We start from the raw sequence: 21,558 nt of genomic DNA on the forward strand, positions 1-21,558 counted from the left end.
AAGATGTAATGGGCATATTTATCACAAAAAAAAAAAAAGAAAAAAACACATTTGTTTTCAATTTGCGGTTAGATTAAAATGACAAGGTCAAGTACAATGCATGAACTGAGTGACAGCTGAATTTTAAGGGTAGTTGGGAAGCAGCAAGGATATATATGAAGTCTATTGTTTGAACTTTACACACAGGTGAAGTGGGGCTTTATTTTGTCTGAAGTGGTCACTGGTGATACGCAATGTGTCTGGAGTCAATTCATGTGCTTCTTTATCCTTCCTCCTACAGTGATTCTGAGTTAGAATGACCAGATGAATGAGAAGCCATTTCCATAACTGTGAAAATGAAGGGAATCAAGTGAAAATCTTGAACTCAAGGTCAAGAAGAAAGGAGGGAGTTTAAAGTTTGGGGGTTTTTTTGTTATTTTTTTTAATTCGCATAATATTCCCCTGTAGATAAAAAATTTACTGAGAGGAATCCACCAGGAATTCCCATCACTTGTGGCCTCCTGACTGATGACAGCAAAATGGAGACATATTGGTGGAAGGACACTGAAGATCTTTAAGATTTACAAAAAAAAAATCTAAATTTCCCAAAGGACCTTTTCCAGGTTTAGGATATGGCTAAATTTATATCCACTAGGACTTACAAGCATAAAATAAGGATTGAAATCGAAGTAATTTGGTCTGGTGTGCATTTGAATTACAGTGATATAAATAGCCACCTAGATGTCTTTCTTACCAACTCAACTTTAGTGTAATATGCTTCTTAGGGGCACAGAAGAGGGAGTGAGGAGACATAAGGTGAACAACAGAAGGCAGCACAATGTTCAGCTTTTCTCCCCTGAGAGAGAATGAGTGTTAGGAGTTGGCCAGAGAGATGGCAAGGAAAGACTTCTCTCTGGAATTTGTCAGTTCATTGAATGGAGAAAAAAAATCACCAAGACAAATTATTTTGTTACACCAGAAACTAATTTTCCTCAGGAGCAACTCAGGCTCCAGATTTCTGGCAGTAGGCAGAGAACTTGGAGGCCCCAGGGCTGAAGTGCCCACACTAGGACTTCCTAGGATCTCATATTTCCCCAGAGATCTGCTTCTCAAATTATGTATAAAGTTTGAGGTCATGTTCTAAAAAATAGCTAGACAACATTTTGTCATTTTCTGCAAGATAGAGATAATATCCTCCATTTTCCACCATCCCTTACCCTAGTCCCTTTTCAGGATTTTAGATTGACAAACAGTAAAAGTGTGAGAAGCCATATGGGGATTGTCGTCCTTATTTAGGATTCAAATTTTTCCATAACAAAATAAGAGTACATTCAGCCTAAAACCTGCACTTTGCTGCCAAGGACACCATTCCCAGTAATAAATATTCTACAATAAAGAAGACAGAACTGAGGACAATCATAGTGCATGAAAGCCTTGGGCTTTTTCTTCTTATCTAAGATGTTCCAGGGCTAACAAATCTGGATATCTCTTTTCCAAAGTAAAAGAAGTGAAAGTACTGGTTTTTATACCAATTTTAGTAAAACTGTTGCTTTGTCTCATGGACTGTGCTTTTCTGTCTTAATTTCTAGACCACATTTTGTTACCCCTAAGCAGGAATGAGGGATTTTAGAAGTAAACTCCCCCTCACTACACCAATGTCTCATGTGTAGCCTCAGAAAGGCAGACTGTTCAGCCCAAGCTACGCACATAGAAATTAATTTCCTTGAACAGGATCAAGGAGATGCACGTGGTTGGCCTGGTAAAGAGAAGTGTGGACATGGAACAGGAAAGAAACATGTTTAGAAACTTCCCCTGAGTTCTGGTAAGGCTGGAAGGGTAATAAGAAAAAAGCAATCTGCAGTCCATGAACTTGACATAAAAGACAAAATACACAGCTCTTAAGCACCCTAATTATCAACCAAGTTAGACCAATGTAACTGCAAATGTAACTTAATGGAAAGAGAAAGGAGGGGAGAGAAAGAGCTCCAGGTTTTCATCACACCGATATAAAACACAGCAGCCCTGAAATACTACCCCTTAGATTTTATTTCTGAAGAAACTGTGGCTATCAACCTTATTTCTTTGTTGTTGATTTAGCATTCAAACACAGAACTGAAATGTTGTCTAGTTTCCCTCTGCCTTCTGCCAAAAATTCTTGATGGACAAGCTAGTTTTATCTTTTGCCAGCCCCTGGGAGTGCAAGTTATCAGAACAGTTGCTCCTCTTTTCTCCAGTGATAAAGACAGAAGACACTGCACCACTGCCTGCCCTGCATAGCCTCATATTTCAGTGGAAATCAGCATTTAAAGTGTTACATCTTAGAGCCCAAAGGAGAAGAAAGCTTCATGGAAGGTAGCTCTTCATTTTTACTCAAGACTCCTGCTGTCATCCATAAATCACTCAGGCTGCTATTATAACCCAGAACAAGCTGGCATCACCCTTAAATACAGAAGATTGTGTGAAAGATTAACAGAACTAAAACAACAAAGAAGTCATTAAAACACCTAGATGATAAAATGCTTAAAAATATCTCCCCACATTTCCTTGTGGCAAGACAGTGATTGAGCCATAAATCAAAGCTATTCTTCTTTAGGGGATGTTCAGGGAGAAGGCAGTGTGTTACCACGAAAGACTGCAGCTCTTACAGTAATGGGGAGAAGCAGAAAACTGAACACTGCTCTCAGTTATTTTATATGCAGTCTTCTTTCCTTCCAGCAAGAGAGAAAAAAGGTAATAATAATAATAAAAAGCACAAGCCTTGTTTTTAACAGAATCAACATAAGTTAATAGAATGTGTGTTTAATTCTAGGTTTCATTTAATTAACTCTTAGCCTTTCCTATGTTACATTTGCATCGCTAAAAACTTAAAATTGTGAATTGTGTTGGATGAATAGATTAAATCGTCTCTTTGTCAAAAGTAACTTTCACTAGCACATAAATGTTCATGTTACAGAGTCTTTGTATCACGGAAAACAAATAGTTATTCAAAGTCAACAACTCTGGTCCACTATGTAGTCCTCAGTGATGATACACAAGTACCAATGACAGAGAAACACACCATCCAGCAAGAATTTGTTTTTAAAGTCACAGAAATAACCAAAACAACAACAACAACAAAAAACCAACGACCAAAAAAAAAAAACCCCACAGACCAGAAAAACCCTGTAATGTTCATTGCATTAAGAAATTCTGAAATCTACCAGTTTTCACTGTCTCTCTTTGCCCTGCCACTCCATCAACTTCATCTGAACATGCCTGAGGTCTGCAATAAGTAGTAGGATGAAGATGGCTGTAATAAACAACAAGAAAAATAATACCTAACACCAGACTCGAAATAGTTAAGATGCTTACAATTGTAAAACATATTTCTTTGATAATGGAAGGTTTCCAGAACATATATACAAATAAAATACCTAGAGTCACTACAGTGTGAGAAGCATAATAAATAGAAATGCAGACTTTTGTTCTTCTCCCCTTTATGTTAAAAAATGAAAAAATTAGAATGATTCCAACAACAGTTCTGTACAGATATTCCATCTTCTTAGACTTGCAAAATTTTGTATGCTGTTTCAAAGTCCAAGTGAAGCCACAGATCCAAAGAAATATCATCAGAATTATAGAAACTCTGACACTTAGTAGAGTCATCAATGAAATACTGAGTATCCAAGAAGTGATGGTAAACAACTTATAGAAGAGATACATGAACTTGGAAAGCACACGAAATTCATCTTTGTCAGGCAGAGATTTTCGTAGCGATATCTGATAATCAACCATTGATAAGGAGATACCACAAAATGACATAATAATGGCGGCATCTAAACAAAACACAAGGAAAAATATTATATCAGAGAAAAAGATACGTATTTTACACTATGATTTCTGAATGAAGTTTTAGAAAATGTCATGCTTTCCTAACACTTCCTTTACCCCAGTTTTATATTTACTCTCTGTTCCAAAGCAAGTCACCCTAATTTTAAGGCTCGCTTTCGTTACTTAAATCTAGGCATCTGTTGCAGTTTGGTATGCTTATGCTATCCTGCCCAGCTCCTGGTCCTTAATGGCCTTGCCTAAGTTGCATATTTGCCATCTCCATACACAGGTGACTTAGAAATTCCTAAAGTCTTGCAAATAGACCATTAGCAACCAATATGTGAGTCTGCTGTGTCTAAAATGTAGACATCTACAACTAAGACTTGATCCTTTACATGGTCATATCCAAGACGAGATTTGCCACATCCTTTACCATGAGTAAATTTTGACTCTATGGACTTTGACTCTAAGGAACACAAGACATCAGTGCAGGTATTCCCATTTGGTTAGATAAATTCCAGCCCTGAATGTCAGTGTCCTGCCAATAATTCTGCTAGTTTTAGAGCTGGAAATGGTACAGCTGCTGTCTTGCTTCTGAGAGTTGGACCAGTATCTCTTCACCAGGTGGCATTCTACAATCCTGACATATCCTTAGATTTAGCTTTGACTCTGTCCCTCACCCGTAACATGGGTGATGGTGGTGACAGCTCGCAGGGCTGCTTTAATTATGTTACTGATTTCCAAATGCCTGGCTAGCAGTTTTAAATTAATCTGTAAGCAAAACCACATGTATCAAACTGCTCTGCAAATTACATGCTAATTGCATTTAAGAGCATATTTTCAAGTGATGCATCATTATGTTTCTATTAGATATTATGACTTTTTATATTTATGAGGTACAGTATTTATATATTACTTTCCATTTCTATAGTGAAATTTTCCTTCTTATTGATTTAGCAGAATGAGCCACCTCCTAGACAGAAATTCTAATTAAATGTGGAGTAATAATACAGAGGAATGTATGTTTTCCAAGCTTTGTTTAAAATATTTTCCAGTCATGAGTTATACTTTCAGATAAGATACTCAACTTGCAACAGAAGGAAAGACTTACATTGAAAGAAATGAGTTTTGCCATGCTCCATGAGGATGTAAATCTGAAGAAAAAGTTGTGGTGTGGTCTCAAGAAAAGTCTTGAACACCCTGAGCATGTTAATATCAGTCACTGCATCAATAACTTGTTTTTGAATGAAGGTGGAAGGGTCTGCTTCTGATGCACCTCTGCTACTTGTCCGTTTAAATGCAACTTGACAGCCATATTTCAAAGCAAACCAATACCTATTTAAAAAAGAACACTTGATTAGACAGCACTTTTTAGAAGACCAACTCAATAAAATGCTATGGCCTTACAACAACAATTTCCAACTTGTACTCAGGTAAAATTTTGTCTGATATCTGTCTGGTATGAGGAATATCAGAGAATCATTTAAGCCTAGCAATACCATGCAATAAGAAAACTAATAAAATGGAATGAGACTTGTCTGAATAAAGATTACAAGCTCTATTCTGTTAGGTTCTTATTTCTTTAAATTACTGTATTTCTGAGAATACACTTAGCATCTCTCCTAAATCTCTCTTTGAGATATTCATTCACTTTCTTTGTATCCTTTTTAGGGTATTAATGAATATCCAGCTGTGAACATCCACATCTACATAAGTAGAATATAGATCCATAAGCCACAAGCATAACACCTGATGAACTGCAAACATAAAACAGATTTTTTAAAAAACATACTACATTGTTACTTTCTAAATAATCAGAAAGACTTATATTTCAGAAAATAGTTTTCAAGACACATGGATTCCTGGGTTGAAAGATTCTGTTAAAAATATGAGGGGTTTTACATGAAGAAGCCATTTGCCTTGGCAAATGAGTGCCACCTGAATGACTTTTAGGATGGTTCTGGTTTATTTTTAATTAAGCCTAAATTAACACTTTCTTTGAAAGAGCAGTAAATGCAAAGATACATGGAATTAGTCAGCTACGAGTGGCATAGATTCTGTTTTAAAGAACCTATTCTGTTCAGGATATCCCTATGCTTTGCTTGGAGCTAAACCTAGCTCTTATTCCCTCCCATTTTCAGCAGCTTTGCTTCAGGCTTGGAAGTGCAAGAGGGGAAAGAACACTTAAGTTTTAATCAAACACTCTTTTGATAATTAATGGATGAACTAGTACATAGTAATCTTTACATCTGAGTTTGGGAAAACAGGATGATGGCTATAACTTGATGTAGGACCAGAACTCCAGATGCTGGAAATTATAGTATTTCTGCTGATTCTAATGGACTCACATACAAAGTCACACAGCCCTGGTGAGTGATCTGACTCATTGCATTGCTGCTTTCGAAGTTAAGAAGGGTAGGAAATTTTTTTTTCAGTAATTAATTGCAGAAGTGGGTTTCACAGCTAAAGACTTCTTTCCAGTGAACTGGAAAGCAGCAAACAAAAACTCTTTTAGAACAAATAAAACAAATGAAAGCAGGGAGAAGTATCCTCATTAGTATGCATGTAAATGCTGCCTTGAAGCAAATCAATGCTTGTTCTCTTCTGCTGGTAACTTCACTTCAAGTGGTCATTAACACTGACTGGGCAGATTGTAGACTGTCTTTAACTCTGCAGCACTGAAATAGACACTGTCATTGCTGGTAACCTGGTATGAGACTTGCAAGGCCTCAGAACTGAGGCTCTCCAGGCCTGTTCTGAAATTTTCTTGACCTGCCTGTGACTTTGTATTCCTTGGTTTAGCTTGGGTTTTCTGCAGAAAAACTGGTGATTTCTTCCAAATGACTAGGTGGCTAATTTGCTTTACTTTTTTTTTTTTTCATTTTTGTGCCATAGTCACAGTTTTATATAGGTAACAGTAACAGGCAGATATGCATCAAATGAGATACTTATTACATACATGATGATGTAGGATAGAGGAATCTACTCTTGCTAGGATAGCAGAGGTCCTGAGATGCAGAGAGATAGGATACAGTGTAGAAAAGCACATGCATAGGATGATAAGGGATGGCTTGAAAATAGGGATAGGAATGAAAAATATGCGTGTAACAACTTTAACTGTATTATTATTATACCTGAAGATTTTTATGCATAGAAGTATTCTTTCTTTTTCTGTAATAAATAAATCTAGACTGATACTGATTCTTGGAATCAACTGTTAAAATTTCGCTTATACTAAGTTCTTAGTTTTACAGGTATATAAATACATGTGTTTGTCCATAAACAGGATTTTGATCATAGCAGCCTTCAGACATCACTTCCAAGCCAATTTCTGTCCATTTAGTTCCCAGATGTTTTGAGCCTCTTACATTCTTCTCCAATGAACCCATTTTGACTATAACCAGCAGGCAAGGACAGCATAAGCAGTACCTTTTAAAGAAAACTCACAGTTATTCAGCCGATTTTTCTAGCCTTGCAAAGACTACTAGAGTCTTTCCTCTTCAAAAAGAAAAATAAAACTAACTTAGTAAATAAATTAGGACAGTGGTATCATTCATTTGGATCTATATGCTTGAGAAATTAAGCAGAACACCATAGGCCAACACTTGGTTATCTTAGACAGTTGTAAAAGACTGCTAATAGAAGGCTGAGAAAGGCAAGGTTCTATGCCCTAACTTGCCTCCTACTTACATTCCCTAACACAGCATCTGAGATAACTTCAAGATTCATGCTGAAGTGCAGCTTTTTAATTCCCTGACCATCCCCAGGATCGCACACACCACGGACCTGATGAAACCCATGCCGTTGCATTTACCATGTGTAGAGAACAGAGGGCAGCAGATCATTAGACAACCAGATCTCACAGGATCATCTCGTCCCAACGTAACGCTGGAGCACAGTACTCTTCTCCTTACTAAGGGAGCCAGGGAGAATCCCTGGCTCCTTCAGAGGTTAAAAGTTTAACCTTTGCCACCTTTAAAGACCAAATCCTTTGAGCACAGGGAAGGCAGTGTAGGGCTCTCTTCCACAGCCACAAGCAAGACAGCCAGGACTGTCAGTTCCCAGGTTAAGGGCATGCTAGAGGATTCATGACTTAATTCCCTGGTATGTTAAGGCATGTTGACCATACAAGTGAGAATTGCAACATGGAAGCAGCCATAGGAGTAGGTGTGGAGCAGCTATGTTACTACTCAAGAGCCTCAGGGGATGAGCCTTTGCTTTCCTCCTTGCATAGATTCATAGCCACTCAGTCCATGAGTTGGCTCTAGATCCATTATTTACTCCCAAAGGAAACTAATTTTTGGTTTTATGGCTTTGTGTATTTATCTTATTGTTATCTGAATAATCACTCATAAGCAAAGGACCAAACTGTTTGGCAAGGCATCCAAAGGTTTTTCTGTTTATACAACAATTAGTATTCCAAAATATCTGGTTCTTGCATCAGAGATGTAAAAATCTGGAAAGTTTGCAATTTTCAAGAAAAAAACAATTGGGTAGACTGATCTGCTAGTTGTCCATGGACTCACTCACCAGAGCCTCTGTTTGTCCAAGCAGCAAGGAGTGGAAAGTACCTGCACAAATTTCGAGCTGCAGAGCTCACAGTTAAGATGACAGGTGATATGCAAGGTGAGAAATGTCCTAAAAGGAATATTTCAGCTGGATGCATACCTGAAATTACTTGTCAGTTTTCAAGGCACATTCCCTCTGAGCACTGTATATTAGGTTTGTATTGTTATAAGATGGTATGCTATGTATTTGTCACTAGTTTTACCAGTTTTGATTAGTCCACTTCTGACTTTAAACACTTTATAGAATACATTATATTTTCTAGTAAAGTCAAAATAATTCTACTGCTCTTTGAGTATGTATTAAGCAGGGTGGCATTCTCTGAGCTCTGCATGCTTATGTCACTTACCGCAAGTTCACTGTGACAAATTTTCATATTTTAAGAGTATTTTGTACTTACACTCTCATTCTCATCTGTCCCTTTGGCATGTAATATGACCTTTTAGGAAGGGCTCATAGCCAACTTTTAGACCTAGCGTCGAACTGTGTTCCTAGCCTAGGGCAAAGTTCAGGCCCTACGAAAGGATAAGTCAGGTTTAAATTTTCTCCTTTATCATGCCCACAGCTCAGTTGAACCCCATGCCTACTTTGAAACTATTATAGCTATACTCCTCTAATCGATTTTCCTAAAATACATCTATTGCTAAAGAAGTTCTATGCTTCAATATTCATAAACTGTAAAAAGTCTTTTTAAAAGGTACTACAGCTGTAATAAAAATACATTAATTAAAAGTATTGGATTAGTTATGTATTTTAGGTAGAAGTACATCCTAAATGGAATGTGAAATGGTTATGTCAATAATACAGACAAATGCAGGTTTACCATTTACTTTTTCTCCCTATAAATTCATTAAAGAGAATATATTTTTCATTATTTCAAGGTATATAAGCTACTTGAAGGCCAACAGAGTAAAAACTTACAATTTCTTTATAACTGGAATGTTCATATGTGAATGGTAAAGAATTACCAGTGTTCCCAAATACCATTCACTTTGACAGGAAAAAAAAAAATAGTTTCTGCCTTCGTAGTGTTGCTTTGTGGAGAACAGAGACGGCAGGGCTCCTACTTGTTATAAACACTCGTGGAAACACAGCTCCACTGTCTCTCTGTTCTTGAGATGTTCCTAGATATTCGTCATCATTTCACAAGTCATGAAGTTTGATCCTGTAAAATTAGGAAGGCTTTGTCTCTGGCTGGTTATTCACAGGGTTGACAGGTATTTGGTTTTGTTGCTTCACAGCCTCCACATGTGACAAGCAAGCTGCCTTGCCAATGTTTCCATATCACATGCTTCCCCCTCAGATTTCCACTGACTTTGCAACACAATCCCAGTATTATACTACGCATCCCATCTCATCAAACTACACTGAGAAATATTTGGGTGCCACGTAGAAATTCATATGGGCAGGGTGTGAGTGGCCTGGCAATAATGATTGTCCTGTCAAAATTCTGGTCATGCAGTCACAGATTTCAGCATTGTATAAATCCTTCTAAAAGGAAAATTACTCTCTGCTGCATGTTAAATTTCACCTTCTAAGTCTCAAAATGCTTGGATTAAACCCATTAAACTGATGCAACTAAGTCAATACTTAGGTCAGTAAATTTATATTAAAAAATGTGATCAAGCACATAGAATCATAAAATCATTTAGTTTGGAAAAGATCTTTAATATCATTGAGAACAACCACTGCTCCAGCAGTATCAAGTCCACCACTAAACCATGTCCCTAAGAGTCACATCTACACATCTTTTAAATATCTGCAGAGATGGAGACTCACCCACTTCCCTGGGCACTTGTTCCAAAGCTTGACAACCCTTCCAGCAAAGAAAATTTACCGAATATCCTATCCAAATTTTCCCTGTGCAGGCTGGGGCCATTTCCTCTCATCCTGTCACTTGTTACTTGAGAGACAAGACTGACCCCCACCTGACAATAACCTGTTTTCATTTGTAGAGAGCAGTAAGAGTTTGACACAGGGTGTAGGGTAACTTAACCTCAGTGACATCTCCAAGCCAGATGACCACTTGCAGAGCCTCATACCTGTTATGCCAGGGCACCTGTGAAGGTGGGGTAGTCACAGGGGAAACACACTTGCTGCACTGGGCAGGAACTTGTTGACATTGCCCCCATTTCCTAGCCTTAAGTCACTGTGCTCAGCCAGGTGAAGAGTGGATAGGGAATCATCCATACCATGCATGCCTGCCTGCCTGCCTGCCTGTTGGGCTGTCTCAGGAAAGGCAGAGTGTGATTCTAGCAGTCTGCATGTGTGTGTGTGTCTCTCTCTCTATCCCTGATGCTCTTCAACCCACTCACCTCCTCCCAGAGCTCTGCCACTAAGCAGAGGAGTTTTTTTTCCAGAGTTCATCTCCCACAGGTTTGCTCACTGCTGCCAGCTGGTACTGCTTCAGAACAGGGCCCACCATGCAGCCCATCAACCATGTCGGCTCTGAATTTCTCCCACTGCCCTTTAGAAATATATAATGAAATACCCCAGGTTCAGAAAAGCACTCACATTTACTCTGATGCTTCATGGACCTAGAATTAATTTTTACAAATATACAAAAAAATCTTTTTCATCTGCTTCTTTTCAAAGTTGCAGGACATTCTGAACTACCTTTAAGCATCAAGAAGCACAACAGCAGCTGCCAGTATCACAGTGGCTGCTGCCTATGTGACTTTCTATTCTGACAGCAAAGGTTATGAATTGCTACTGTTTAGTCTCCCACAGGTGTGTCCTTGGCTGATGAAGCACATTGCTACACATCAGACAGCTCCAGAATTCATATGGTGCCCTAAGGAAATGCCCCATTCCCCCACATTCCCTGAGTGTGCTATTGTCTTAATGCTGTCTGTTATGTCAAGACTGTTCTCAATTCTACAAACATCTGTGTGGGCCATATAGATAGGTCAGGCTGAATAAAATGGTAGTCAGCATAGTTAATATGTACATTTTTAACTCAATTTTGCCTCCTTGCAGAGCATACTATTTCATATTAAATACAATTGTATGTATGCAGTCTTTCCAATAAAAGAAACTAAAGCCTTCTTAGATAAGAAATATTTTTAATTTTCCTCTGATTATATATATGGTATATATGCATATACATATATACAGCAATATGATTTTCATATTTATTACTTAGCATTGTCAATGTGTTAGCAAAACCAAACTGATTCCCATTGTTCTGTGCACTGTACAGACCTCCAGTTCCCAAAGGGTATTAGTTTCTAAGTCACCAGTTCCAGTACCTAAAGAGAGCCTAGAAGAAAGATGAAGAGGGACTTGTTACAAGAGCATGGAGTGAGACATAAGGGGGAATGGCTTCAAACTGAAAGTCAATATGCTAAGACAAGATATCAGGATGAAGCTCTTTCCTATTAGGGTGGTGATGTACAGGTTGCCCAGAAAAGCTGTGGATGCCTCATCCCTGAAAGTGTTCAAGGCCATGTTGGATGGGGCTTTGATCAACCTGGTCAAGTGAAAGGTATCTCTGCCCATGGCAGGGGGTTTGGAACAAACTGATTTTTAAGGTCCCTTCCAAACCAAACCATTCTAGGAGTCTAAGCTCAAAGATGGAGCCGGAGGTGTAAAAGGAGATGAGAGAGGGAAGAAGGAAAAAAATAAAGATAATTTGGTAAGGTTCATTCGCATCCTATAATTTCAAGCATCCAGAGTTCACTGACCAAATCTTATTTACTGGTTAGGCCATCACTTTCCTCTTTGAATGAATATACACTTCTGCCACAAATGACCTTCTGGAGAATTTCATGTTAACAAGTGTGACCTGACTTGACAGAATCTATTTTATTCATTTACTGCACAGATAAACCTGAGAGACTCATTGTCTAAATTAACTGCATAAATCAGATGACTAAGAGGGAGGACAGGAGGAAGTTGTACCTTGATACACCTAAGGAAAAGACATACAATAAAAGTATATAATAGTTAATCACAAAGATACAAACACAGATGTCAGCTGGCTGTTTCCAGCTTATACTATACAGTATGCATTATCACACTGCTGAATTGTGTGGAGTGGCTGAAAGAACTTTGTAACTTATACACAACATCTTGGAAATTTTCCAAGCATAAATAGCAGCACTGGAGAAAATGTCATTCATGCAATAAAGAACAAGCAACCAAGTTGACAACACTGTCAAAGACAAAATAATGTTTACTAGACAATAAGCCACTCAGAGAATATGGAGCTAATTCTGGGAAAGAAGATTCAAAATTTTGGAAATTCATGGTAAGAGATATTCATTGGAAAGTGTATGAGTTCAAGTAAATCCAAGAGTTTCGTAGATCACTTTAGAGTTAAGGTAATCCACTAAGCAAACAAAGTTTCCTATCACCATTAAGTCAGTCCCTGTGGGAAGACTGCTGCAAGTATCCTTACTAACTATTCAGCTATTCATTTCTCTTCTGAATCTTGGTGGATTTTCTACATATGGTTAGACACTCAGGTTGAAACATTACTTCTTCAGCTGTCTCAGACGCTTAGTGTGCATAACATCACTTTGAAAACTTGTATTTATCAGTTATGACTAGTACATTTCAAAGCAGTCATTTTTATTAGGTATGCCTCATCAAATGGCTGATTAATCAAACAGAGTAGGGTTGTGAATTATAAAAATCATTACTTACAGGTATACGGAAGAACTACATGTCCATCAAACCCTGATAAAATTTACCACTGGCATAACCAGACAAAAATTCATTTGCTTTCATGGAGAAGTAATTGTAAAGGCCAGAGTTAGTCTTGCCCCTGAAGCCATACTAAACACTTCCTAATCACTGTCCTAAAGCACCATGATTTCTCATTTTAAAATGAACATTTAAATGCACTTACCTTATAAAAATTCCACAATGAAAGAGATGAACTGCAAAAACCAATTTCAGCTTCCCAGTATCAGTATCTTCCCAGTCATTTTTAAACCACTCATAACTAAATATCTGAGTTATTATTGATGAAAGACCTCTAAAACATAGTATCAATATACTCCAAGAATATTGTCCTTGACAGAAATATCTACTAGCTACCCAGAAGTCTACTCCAATATCAACTACATAAATTATCATTCCACCAACTAAAACAAAGAAATTTTGTTTAGTAAATTTCATCATGTGTGAAACTGCCTGACAGGGTTGTCATTCTCTCCTTGCTTAATGTAAAGGAATTTAAATGCTTTCTTATAATGGAGTCTTTTTCCTGACAATACCACCTGCTCATATTGCTTCGTACAAAGGAAGGTCGGGTTATCAATTTTTATTATGGCAAAGAGACTTGCATTTTTCTGTGTCTTGATTTAAATATTAAATTAACTACTAAAACACACATCTATTCTGGAAAAGATAAATGTAAATTGTCTTTTTAATTGATGGAGTCGTTCTTCATTACTGATTCCTAAAAAGATGAAAAAAAAAAGGAAGATTAGCAGTTACAATATCTTCATAATTTTAAATATCCTACAACAATTCTCATGACCATTTGAACAGGCAAGTACAAAATGCAGAATGTGCTGAGATACCGGTGAACAATCAGCCCAAGAGAGCTGCATTTCTTAGCCTGCTGAAGTCATCCACTTTTCCAAACAGTGACTCTCCACTCAAGCAGCTGTTGAGATAATTCCTGAGTTGCAAAACACTAAGAAACAAACAAGTTTTTAAAAGCAGCTTATGGAAAAAGATTGATTCCTTCCCAGAACTTTCTTAATTCCTGAACTCTTCTCCTTTACTGTGCACAGCACAAAATGTTGAGAAAACTTTTATCTTGAGCCCACACCATAGTATCAGAATAAACATCATTTGGTAGTTTCCAACAGTGTTACTGCATTTGTATACATATGCCCAGTGTTTTTATCATTCCTGCTTGGTTTTCTACATGCAGTAGGAAAGTGCTAAATAGAATTGCAGCTCTTCTGTTACAGAGGCTTGTAAAGAGCCAGGCCTAGACCAGTCTATACCTCCTTGAGAAATGTCTTCTAAGCTGTGTAGTGTGTAGCTACACACAGACAACTTAATCACATAGCTCACTGCAAATATAATTCATTTGTAGTCAGAACTACATTTTACATTGCCCAACACTGCAAGGAATCTTGTGACTTCTTGGTCTTACATGTCTTATATGTCCTTATATGTCTTTTCTCTCTAGATCTGTGGTATTTGGCAGGTGAAACAGAAAAGCTAAAAGGCAGTGCATTCTTTTTCTCATTCACCTCTGCAAAGCCATAAAGTTAAAATTACAAAGTCCCATTACGTCATTTACATATCTTAGGAAAAAGCTGCTGGCAGCAAATGCAAAGGATGGGATACAGGACATGCCAAGGCTGGGCTGGTGCCAGTGCCAAACAGCTGCAAACAATACATGGGGAACAGCTGCACCAGGGAACTTCGAGCAGGGAAAGGGCATGTGGAGGCAGGTCCCTTTGAATTTTGTGAATTCAGGCACACTGCCACAGAGGAGTGAAATGAGAGAATTGGTTAATAACCCATAAACAAAGGTAATGACTGTTCTTTGCTTGGGTTGACTGGGCTCATCTTCACTATGACCTAGGTACAAACCCAAAAAAGAGAACTTAAGTTCTTACTTTCCTAATGAAGACAAGTGGGAACATAGCTTGAGAAGGTGCTGAGTGTATGGATTATTTTTTTGGATCGAGTCCTTAGCTATTTCTAGCCTCTCATTCTATCTCCTACTTAGATTTCATGTCCTGGCCCAGGAAAGGTCAGAAAGATCGGGCAGTCTTGCAGCTGGGATAGTTGGAATCCTTTTGCTATTCTTTCCTATTCTCTCTGATAAAATACCACTAATCTCTTGCAAATCACTAACGCAATTTCTATCCAATTCACAGTTAGATTCTGGGAAGTGGACTTCAGTACAAAGTGCAGCATAAATTGAACTCTGTGTTTACAAACACAAAAAAGACAAGTTAACCATGAGCCAGCAATGTCTCTGTGTGGCCAAGAAGGCAAATGGCATTGTGGGCTGCACTATGAAGAGTGTGGCCAGCAGGTCAAGAGTGCTTATTCTTCCCCTCTACTCTGCCCTGGTGGGGCTGCTCCAGTTCTGAGATCCCCAGTTCAATAAAGACAAGAAACTACTGGAGAGGCTCTGGCAGAGGGTTACAAAGATGTTTGGGAGACTGGAACATCTCTCTCATAAGGAGAGGCTGAGGGAGTTGATTCTGTTCAAGCTGGAGAACAGACTACTGAGAGGGGATCTTATCAAAGGACACAAATACCTTAAGGCCAGGTGTTAAGAAGATGGGGCCAGACTTTTCAGTGATGCCCAGCAACGGGACAAAGGACAATGGGCACAAACTGAAACAAAGGGAGGTCCATCTGGATATGAGAAAAAACTACTTTGAGGGTGACAGAGCACTGGAACAGGCTGCCCAGTGGTTGTGGATTCTCCTTCTCTGGAGATAGTCAAAACCTCCCTGGATGCAATCCCGTGCAACCTGCTACAAGTGAATCTGCTTTAGCAGGGGGCTTGGATTACATGATCTTCAAAGGTCCCTTCCAACCCCAATTGATTTGTGACTCCAAAGTTTTTATGCCTGAAAATTTGTGTATGAACCAACTTAAGAGTTTATTATTAGGGTTCATTCAAGAAAATTCTAAAGGAAAAAGTATTTATATAACAACATGTCATTCTGCAACTTGAGTACCACCTTTGTCAAGCTGTATCTTTGGTTTTTAGAACAGATTAAAAACAAAAACAAAATTAAACGAAACAAAACAAAACAACAAAGCAAGTTCACTATTTGACTGTTACAGGAAGCACCACAATAACAGGTTAGTCAATACCTGGATTGAAACAGAAAGTTCTTTGGAAGACAATTTATGGCCAAATTAGGCAAGATACCAAGGTTCACATTTAATGACTAATAGCGTACCAGACATTCCAGTGGCAAGGAGTAGCCTCTAATCTGGCACCTGAAATGAGTAAAAAAGGTAACAGGATTCCTCCCTCTTTACAGCCTCCCTATCCTTTTTGTACGTGAGCATTTCACAAAGAAAAGTATGAGAAAGGAAGTTTTACAGGCAGACTCCTCTGAAATAACAGCCTGAAGAGTAGCTGTGAGCCAGGAGATTTCTGCTCCTGACAAGCCTACTGTCCAAACTGCTCTCATGTCAGCAGTCTGCAGACCTGTCTGGACATCTTGGTGCTATTTGAAGCCATCAGGTTAGCTGAGACAAATGAAGAGTCACACATTATCAAGCATGTCAGCTTGCTCACTGTCTCACCATTATTTTGAATAATTCCTGAAAGAGCCTTGGAACAGCTGAGAAGACACAAGGTTTATATTTTCCTCATGGCAACCTAAAATAAATTTCTACCCAAGACTCACAAATCTGTAACCACAAATGTCCATTGTCTTAATTCCAAATCCAAGCACCAACACCTGCCCACAGGTGCACATGAAATCACCATTGAAGATCCCAGCCTCTAATAGCCATACATTTTACGCATGGTAGCACTCCAAAGAGCACCACAGTCTCAGTACCAGGAGGAGTTCAATTAAATGCCACAGAAGAGAGTGTCTTGTATCAATCAGAATTAAATTGTCCCCAATCTTATTAAATATACAAGATCTAACATGACAGGAGCAGGAAGAGTAAACTGTCAGGCAACATAAGTATAAGCCCCCTCCAAAAATATTTTGTGGTACAGCATCATTTTGTGATAAAGCAGAAACAATAAAATTGGATTAGCAAGGCCTCAGTTTTCACTACATATTTAAAATTATATTTTAAAATGCAGTTACCTTAATATTGGCCATGGATAGAGGATTTTTTTCACTTCAAAAACTGTAGATTTCCATATTCATGGGTTCACTATCCATACCTTTACAAGACTTGCAACCCAAGGAAATAAAAGGGCTTGCTGATATAACACAAAGTGAAACTCAAATCGTATGGAAACCATGTGACACAGTTAATGATTAGCAAATCATCTGTAAAGAACTGTCCTTCTTATGACTGTATAATAAAAATTGTATTCTAAAAATTTGGTATAGAAGTCCCTGTTAATAATAAATACTAAGTTTAACAGATTATAAATTTCTCTTCAATAAAATCATTTAACAATTTATTTCATCAAAGTAAAATAAAAACAAAAAACACTTTGCCTCTGTATATTTCTGTATCTGTGTATTCATTTTCAAATTTAGACTTTAGTTCATTAGACCTGTTGAGTAAAAGCCAATAGATATTTCTGGAAACACAAGTGTATGTGTGTGTGATTAAATGCAAATGCATGCTTATATATATTCATTCATTTATTTGTACACCCATGTATATGTCCCAAGTATTTATGCAAAAAGAACAATCTTTTTGTCTGTAATTAAAAACTGCAGTACAATGCACTTTTAAAAAATCCTTTCTGTGCAATGATGCATGAAGAGACTGGATGGGGCCAAGGACATGTGATTAAAATTGTTTTCCTCTGGTAAAACTACAGGTGTTTACAAGAATCTGCTCCAGCAGAGCTGTTGGTATTCAACATGAAATTTTTGTGCATGTTTAAAACAGCTGCAGGGTACAGGGCACAGGTGTGATTCTGCCTCTGTGACTGTTCTGCACAGGATGATGCTCACCCTCAGCCTGTAGTTTTCTAGCTCGTTGGACAGGAGGTACAATCCTCAGTGTCTTCATAATGAACACAATATCAACTCTTGTCTTTTTTTGTGTGCCTTCCTGCTTCTCCCTTACACTTTAGAAACATCCTAGTCTTAAGCAGTCCTTGCAGTGCTTGAAAGACTATTAATTCAGCCAAGCCACAAACTCACTGCTATGACCTTTGTCACAATTAAAAAAAAAAATTACAAAAAACTCTATGGCACATAGGGAGGGGCAAGGTTTGTGTACCTGATTCTTGGAGTGTCAATCAAGCAACCCACAAGATAAATTACTAGCTGGATGATTCATCTGTTTTCTGGTTAGACTTGGCATCAAAGCAAGCACAATTCTAAATTGTGACTAATCTCCTATGGTATTCAGTACATATCCTTTTATTTGCTTCCAAATGTGGTAGGAAGGACCTTTCAAGTATTTATAGGCACTGACGAGCCTTCTCTTCTCCAGACGGGACAGTACCAGCTCTTTCAGCCTTTCCTTATTAGAGAAATGTCCCAGGCCCTTTATCATCTCCCACAAACCTACTAATCTGACTATTTTATATTTTCTACACAATGTTGCCCCTCCATGCAGGAATCTTGCAGCTCATGGCCTTTCTCTCTGCAAAATCTGCTTCACTTCTGTTTAGTTTAAGGTCTTTTTACTTATCTCTGTACCAGATAAAAGGAATAAAAACATAATGAAACAGAAAGAAATTTTTTGCAAATAAAAAATCCTCTCAACGAGATATCCATGTGCCAACGGCTATAAAGATAAGTCTCTCAAGGCATTTTCTATCTGCTATTCAATTGATTCTGACTAATTATTGCAGAATTACATGCTTGTGCTTAGTTCTATTAGGCTATTTACACAGCCACAATGTAGAGGCATTTATCATCACCATTTATGCTTAAAATGTGAAAAAATCCAAGTGGCAGTACTCAAAGTACTAAAAATTCGAACCTTGTGGGATTTTCATTAATACCAGTCTGTGTCTTGTGTATCCCATAATTGTTACAAAATTAATCATTGTACATCACCAACACTCTAATTTTAGGTTTGTTTATTTATTTATTATTTAGGAAACTCAGCTGGTTTTGGTTTCTTTACTGGTAGCCTACCTGCTTCAGAACGTTCTTCCCCTCAAAAAATTTAACAATGCAAAAGAGTCAGAGAATCAAAAGAACTTGAGGGTATACATTCATCTTTTCTTGCACCACATCAGAGCATAATAGCAGGACTTTCACTACATGCCTATTAACCTCTGTATGATAAGAGAAGCAACAGATTTTTTAAACAGATGGGCTTGTGCAGGAAATTAAGATGATCAAAGAACCTGTACTTCATTCTCCAAAGGCACCACTGCTGCCACCTACAGATAAAACAAATTCACAGCTCCTGCCTAACATCAGAAAATGCTTTATTACAGGACAGCGAGAGTAGTAACAACTATTCCCCAGAGAACAAGTCTACAGGTCCCCAAACAATTCTTAACTTTGGGAAGAAAAAAAAAAAAAAAAGTCTTGTGATGTGTAGTGGTTTAAAAGCAAAACAAATGAGAGGCCCCAAGTCAGAGATACAATTTAATAGGAAGAAAGGAAAGAAAGTAAAATAAAACTTGATTAAAGATGCAATAATACAAAAGACCACTGACAGAATCAGAATACTACCTGAGCAGAGTGATGGAAGCAGTCCAGATGAGGTGGTCTTCCTGAAGCAGTGATCCAGTACAAAGGTCTGGTAACTCTGGTTCTCTGGGAATCCAGTGGGTAAGAGCCCCCCATACTGTCCCAAACCCCAGATTACACCCAGGTGAGAATGCTTGGTTTCTCCCCCTGGGCGGAGCATCTCACAATGGGATGATGGGTCATGCAGGGGGTCCTTGATGGCCCATTAAACAGAGACAGTTCCTGGAGGGAGTTATCTATGAGTCATGGGCAAGGCATTTGATGGGCCATTAACAGAAGATAATGGCCCAGAGGGAGGGGGTCTGGGAAAACACTGCCCCACCTGGATTCAACAGTCCATGAAGATGGTGATAGAATACATAGTGCACATCCCATACTACAACCCAGGACATGATGTTAAAAATAATGGTACCTTACTGAGTTATCAATGTGTTTTGGTTTGGGAAGACAGGTATCTGCTAGGTAAAATAACAATTAGAGGCTCTTTGGCAAAGATTTGGGAAATAGGAATAGCAGTTCTTTACTAGTATGTAATACAAAGCAAACAAATACAAAAAAAAAACTCTCCCCCCCCCTCAACAACTACAGCATTAATGACAAACGACAACAGTACCAAGAACTTTGAGGGCTTTGTTTCACAAAACCCAGGGCAGTTTGGTTTCGGTGTCCTTGCAGGATCTTTAGAGCACCAAGCTGAAACAGTGGAAAAGTCCCGGGCTGGTAGCTGGGATGGCAGGGTGTCCCGGCAGGCAGGGGCAGGATGTCTCGGCAGCGCAGGGGGTGCAGGGTCACACTGTAGCAAGACGAGCAGCGCCGAAGAAAACCGAAGGAGAGGCAGGGCCTGGACCAGCTCCCCGCGGGTGACTGGGAAAACTCCGGATTCAGGCCGAACCCGTGATAGTAGATTTCCCAGGACTGGATCCCTTTGGCCACAGTGAAACTCTTCCAGCCAGCAACAGCCGTTCTCCGCTCGGCGTGCTTTGCGGCGGCTGAGATCCTTGAGGAGCGGCAGACACGCGTCTCCCCGAACGCCGGAAAAAGAAAAGCCCGCAGTTGCCTCAAGCTTTGTCTTTTACCTGCGTTATCTCTCCCTTCCACCTTTGTCCACCTCTTTGTTTCGGTTAAGTACTCTCAAGTATCCAACACTTGGTCTCCTTGGTAACTTGTGGGAAAAAAATTCTTTAGAGAAAGAAGGAACAAACCTAACCCCCAACACAATGACATATAAACTTCAGATATATAATTTTGGAAACCCTTTCTAAACATTCAGAATTTTCTTAAAAATAAAAAACCACTTAAATACACAACTTGCGTTGGCTTAGGTAGTAACTTCTTCTAATGACTAAACTAAACTTTACCTGAAGACTGAAAATGGTTGAATGCACCAACAGCTATCCAAGTATGCTACAAAATAAGCATTAGAGGGTACCTCAGGATTAGGTAAATTCAGGTCTAGTAACAGTTTCTTACAAAGAAAGAAACATGAAAATGTTTCAAATGAAAGAGCATTCAGGCAAATGATATGGGGAGAGCCTAGAATATTTTGTATGGGGTTTTCTTGATTATTTCATCTGCATACCTGCACACATAAAAGCTTATTTCCTTTCACCTGAATCATCCCTTCTGTTGTCTGTAGTTCATGCTTTAATGCGCATGAAAATAAAAAAAAAATGTAATAGTTCTACATCTCAAATAAGTAAATGGGTATCTCAAATAAGTAAAGATTTATCAGATAAATCAAGAAAATTTGCTTGAAGGCCTAAATATAGGGATTACAGTTTCTAGCTGTATTTTGGCTTTGTATTGCAAAAATCACCTTCTAACAGCTACCGTATGAGATTTTACATTTTAAAAAAACCGACAATACTTGAAATTCTAATATTAGTAA

General features: G+C 38.4%; 1 protein-coding gene across 2 annotated transcripts; it reads right to left on the bottom strand.

Annotated features, from left to right (window-relative positions):
• Positions 1-3,039: 3,039 nt before the first annotated feature.
• Positions 3,040-19,750, bottom strand: XKR9 (XK related 9). Of its 2 annotated transcripts, none has more exons than XM_066205032.1 (3): positions 19,653-19,750; positions 4,901-5,124; positions 3,040-3,794 (listed from the first exon to the last, which is right to left on the bottom strand). In XM_066205032.1, the coding sequence occupies exons 2-3, from the start codon at positions 4,995-4,997 to the stop codon at positions 3,151-3,153; spliced, it is 741 nt and encodes a 246-aa protein (XP_066061129.1). In that variant the 5' UTR covers positions 4,998-5,124; positions 19,653-19,750; the 3' UTR covers positions 3,040-3,150. The 2 variants fall into 2 exon arrangements, with proteins under 2 accessions (XP_066061129.1, XP_066061120.1); XM_066205023.1 differs by lacking the exon at positions 19,653-19,750 and adding an exon at positions 13,211-13,485.
• Between the last annotated feature and the right edge of the window lie 1,808 nt (positions 19,751-21,558).

Source organism: Chamaea fasciata, unplaced genomic scaffold (genome assembly GCF_029207755.1).
Source record: "Chamaea fasciata isolate MVZ Bird 193981 ecotype frontalis unplaced genomic scaffold, bChaFas1.0.hap1 SCAF_1, whole genome shotgun sequence".
Taxonomy (NCBI): domain Eukaryota; kingdom Metazoa; phylum Chordata; class Aves; order Passeriformes; family Sylviidae; genus Chamaea; species Chamaea fasciata.

Coding starts and splice junctions, on each gene's coding strand:
- XKR9 (XM_066205023.1), bottom strand. CDS start 13,485: ATGATGAAATTTACTAAACAAAATTTCTTTGTTTTAGTTGGTGGAATG. Junction 5,125..13,210: donor CATTGTGGAATTTTTATAAG/GTAAGTGCATTT, acceptor TTTTTTAAATAG/GTATTGGTTTGCTTTGAAAT. Junction 3,795..4,900: donor CAAAACTCATTTCTTTCAAT/GTAAGTCTTTCC, acceptor TGTTTTGTTTAG/ATGCCGCCATTATTATGTCA.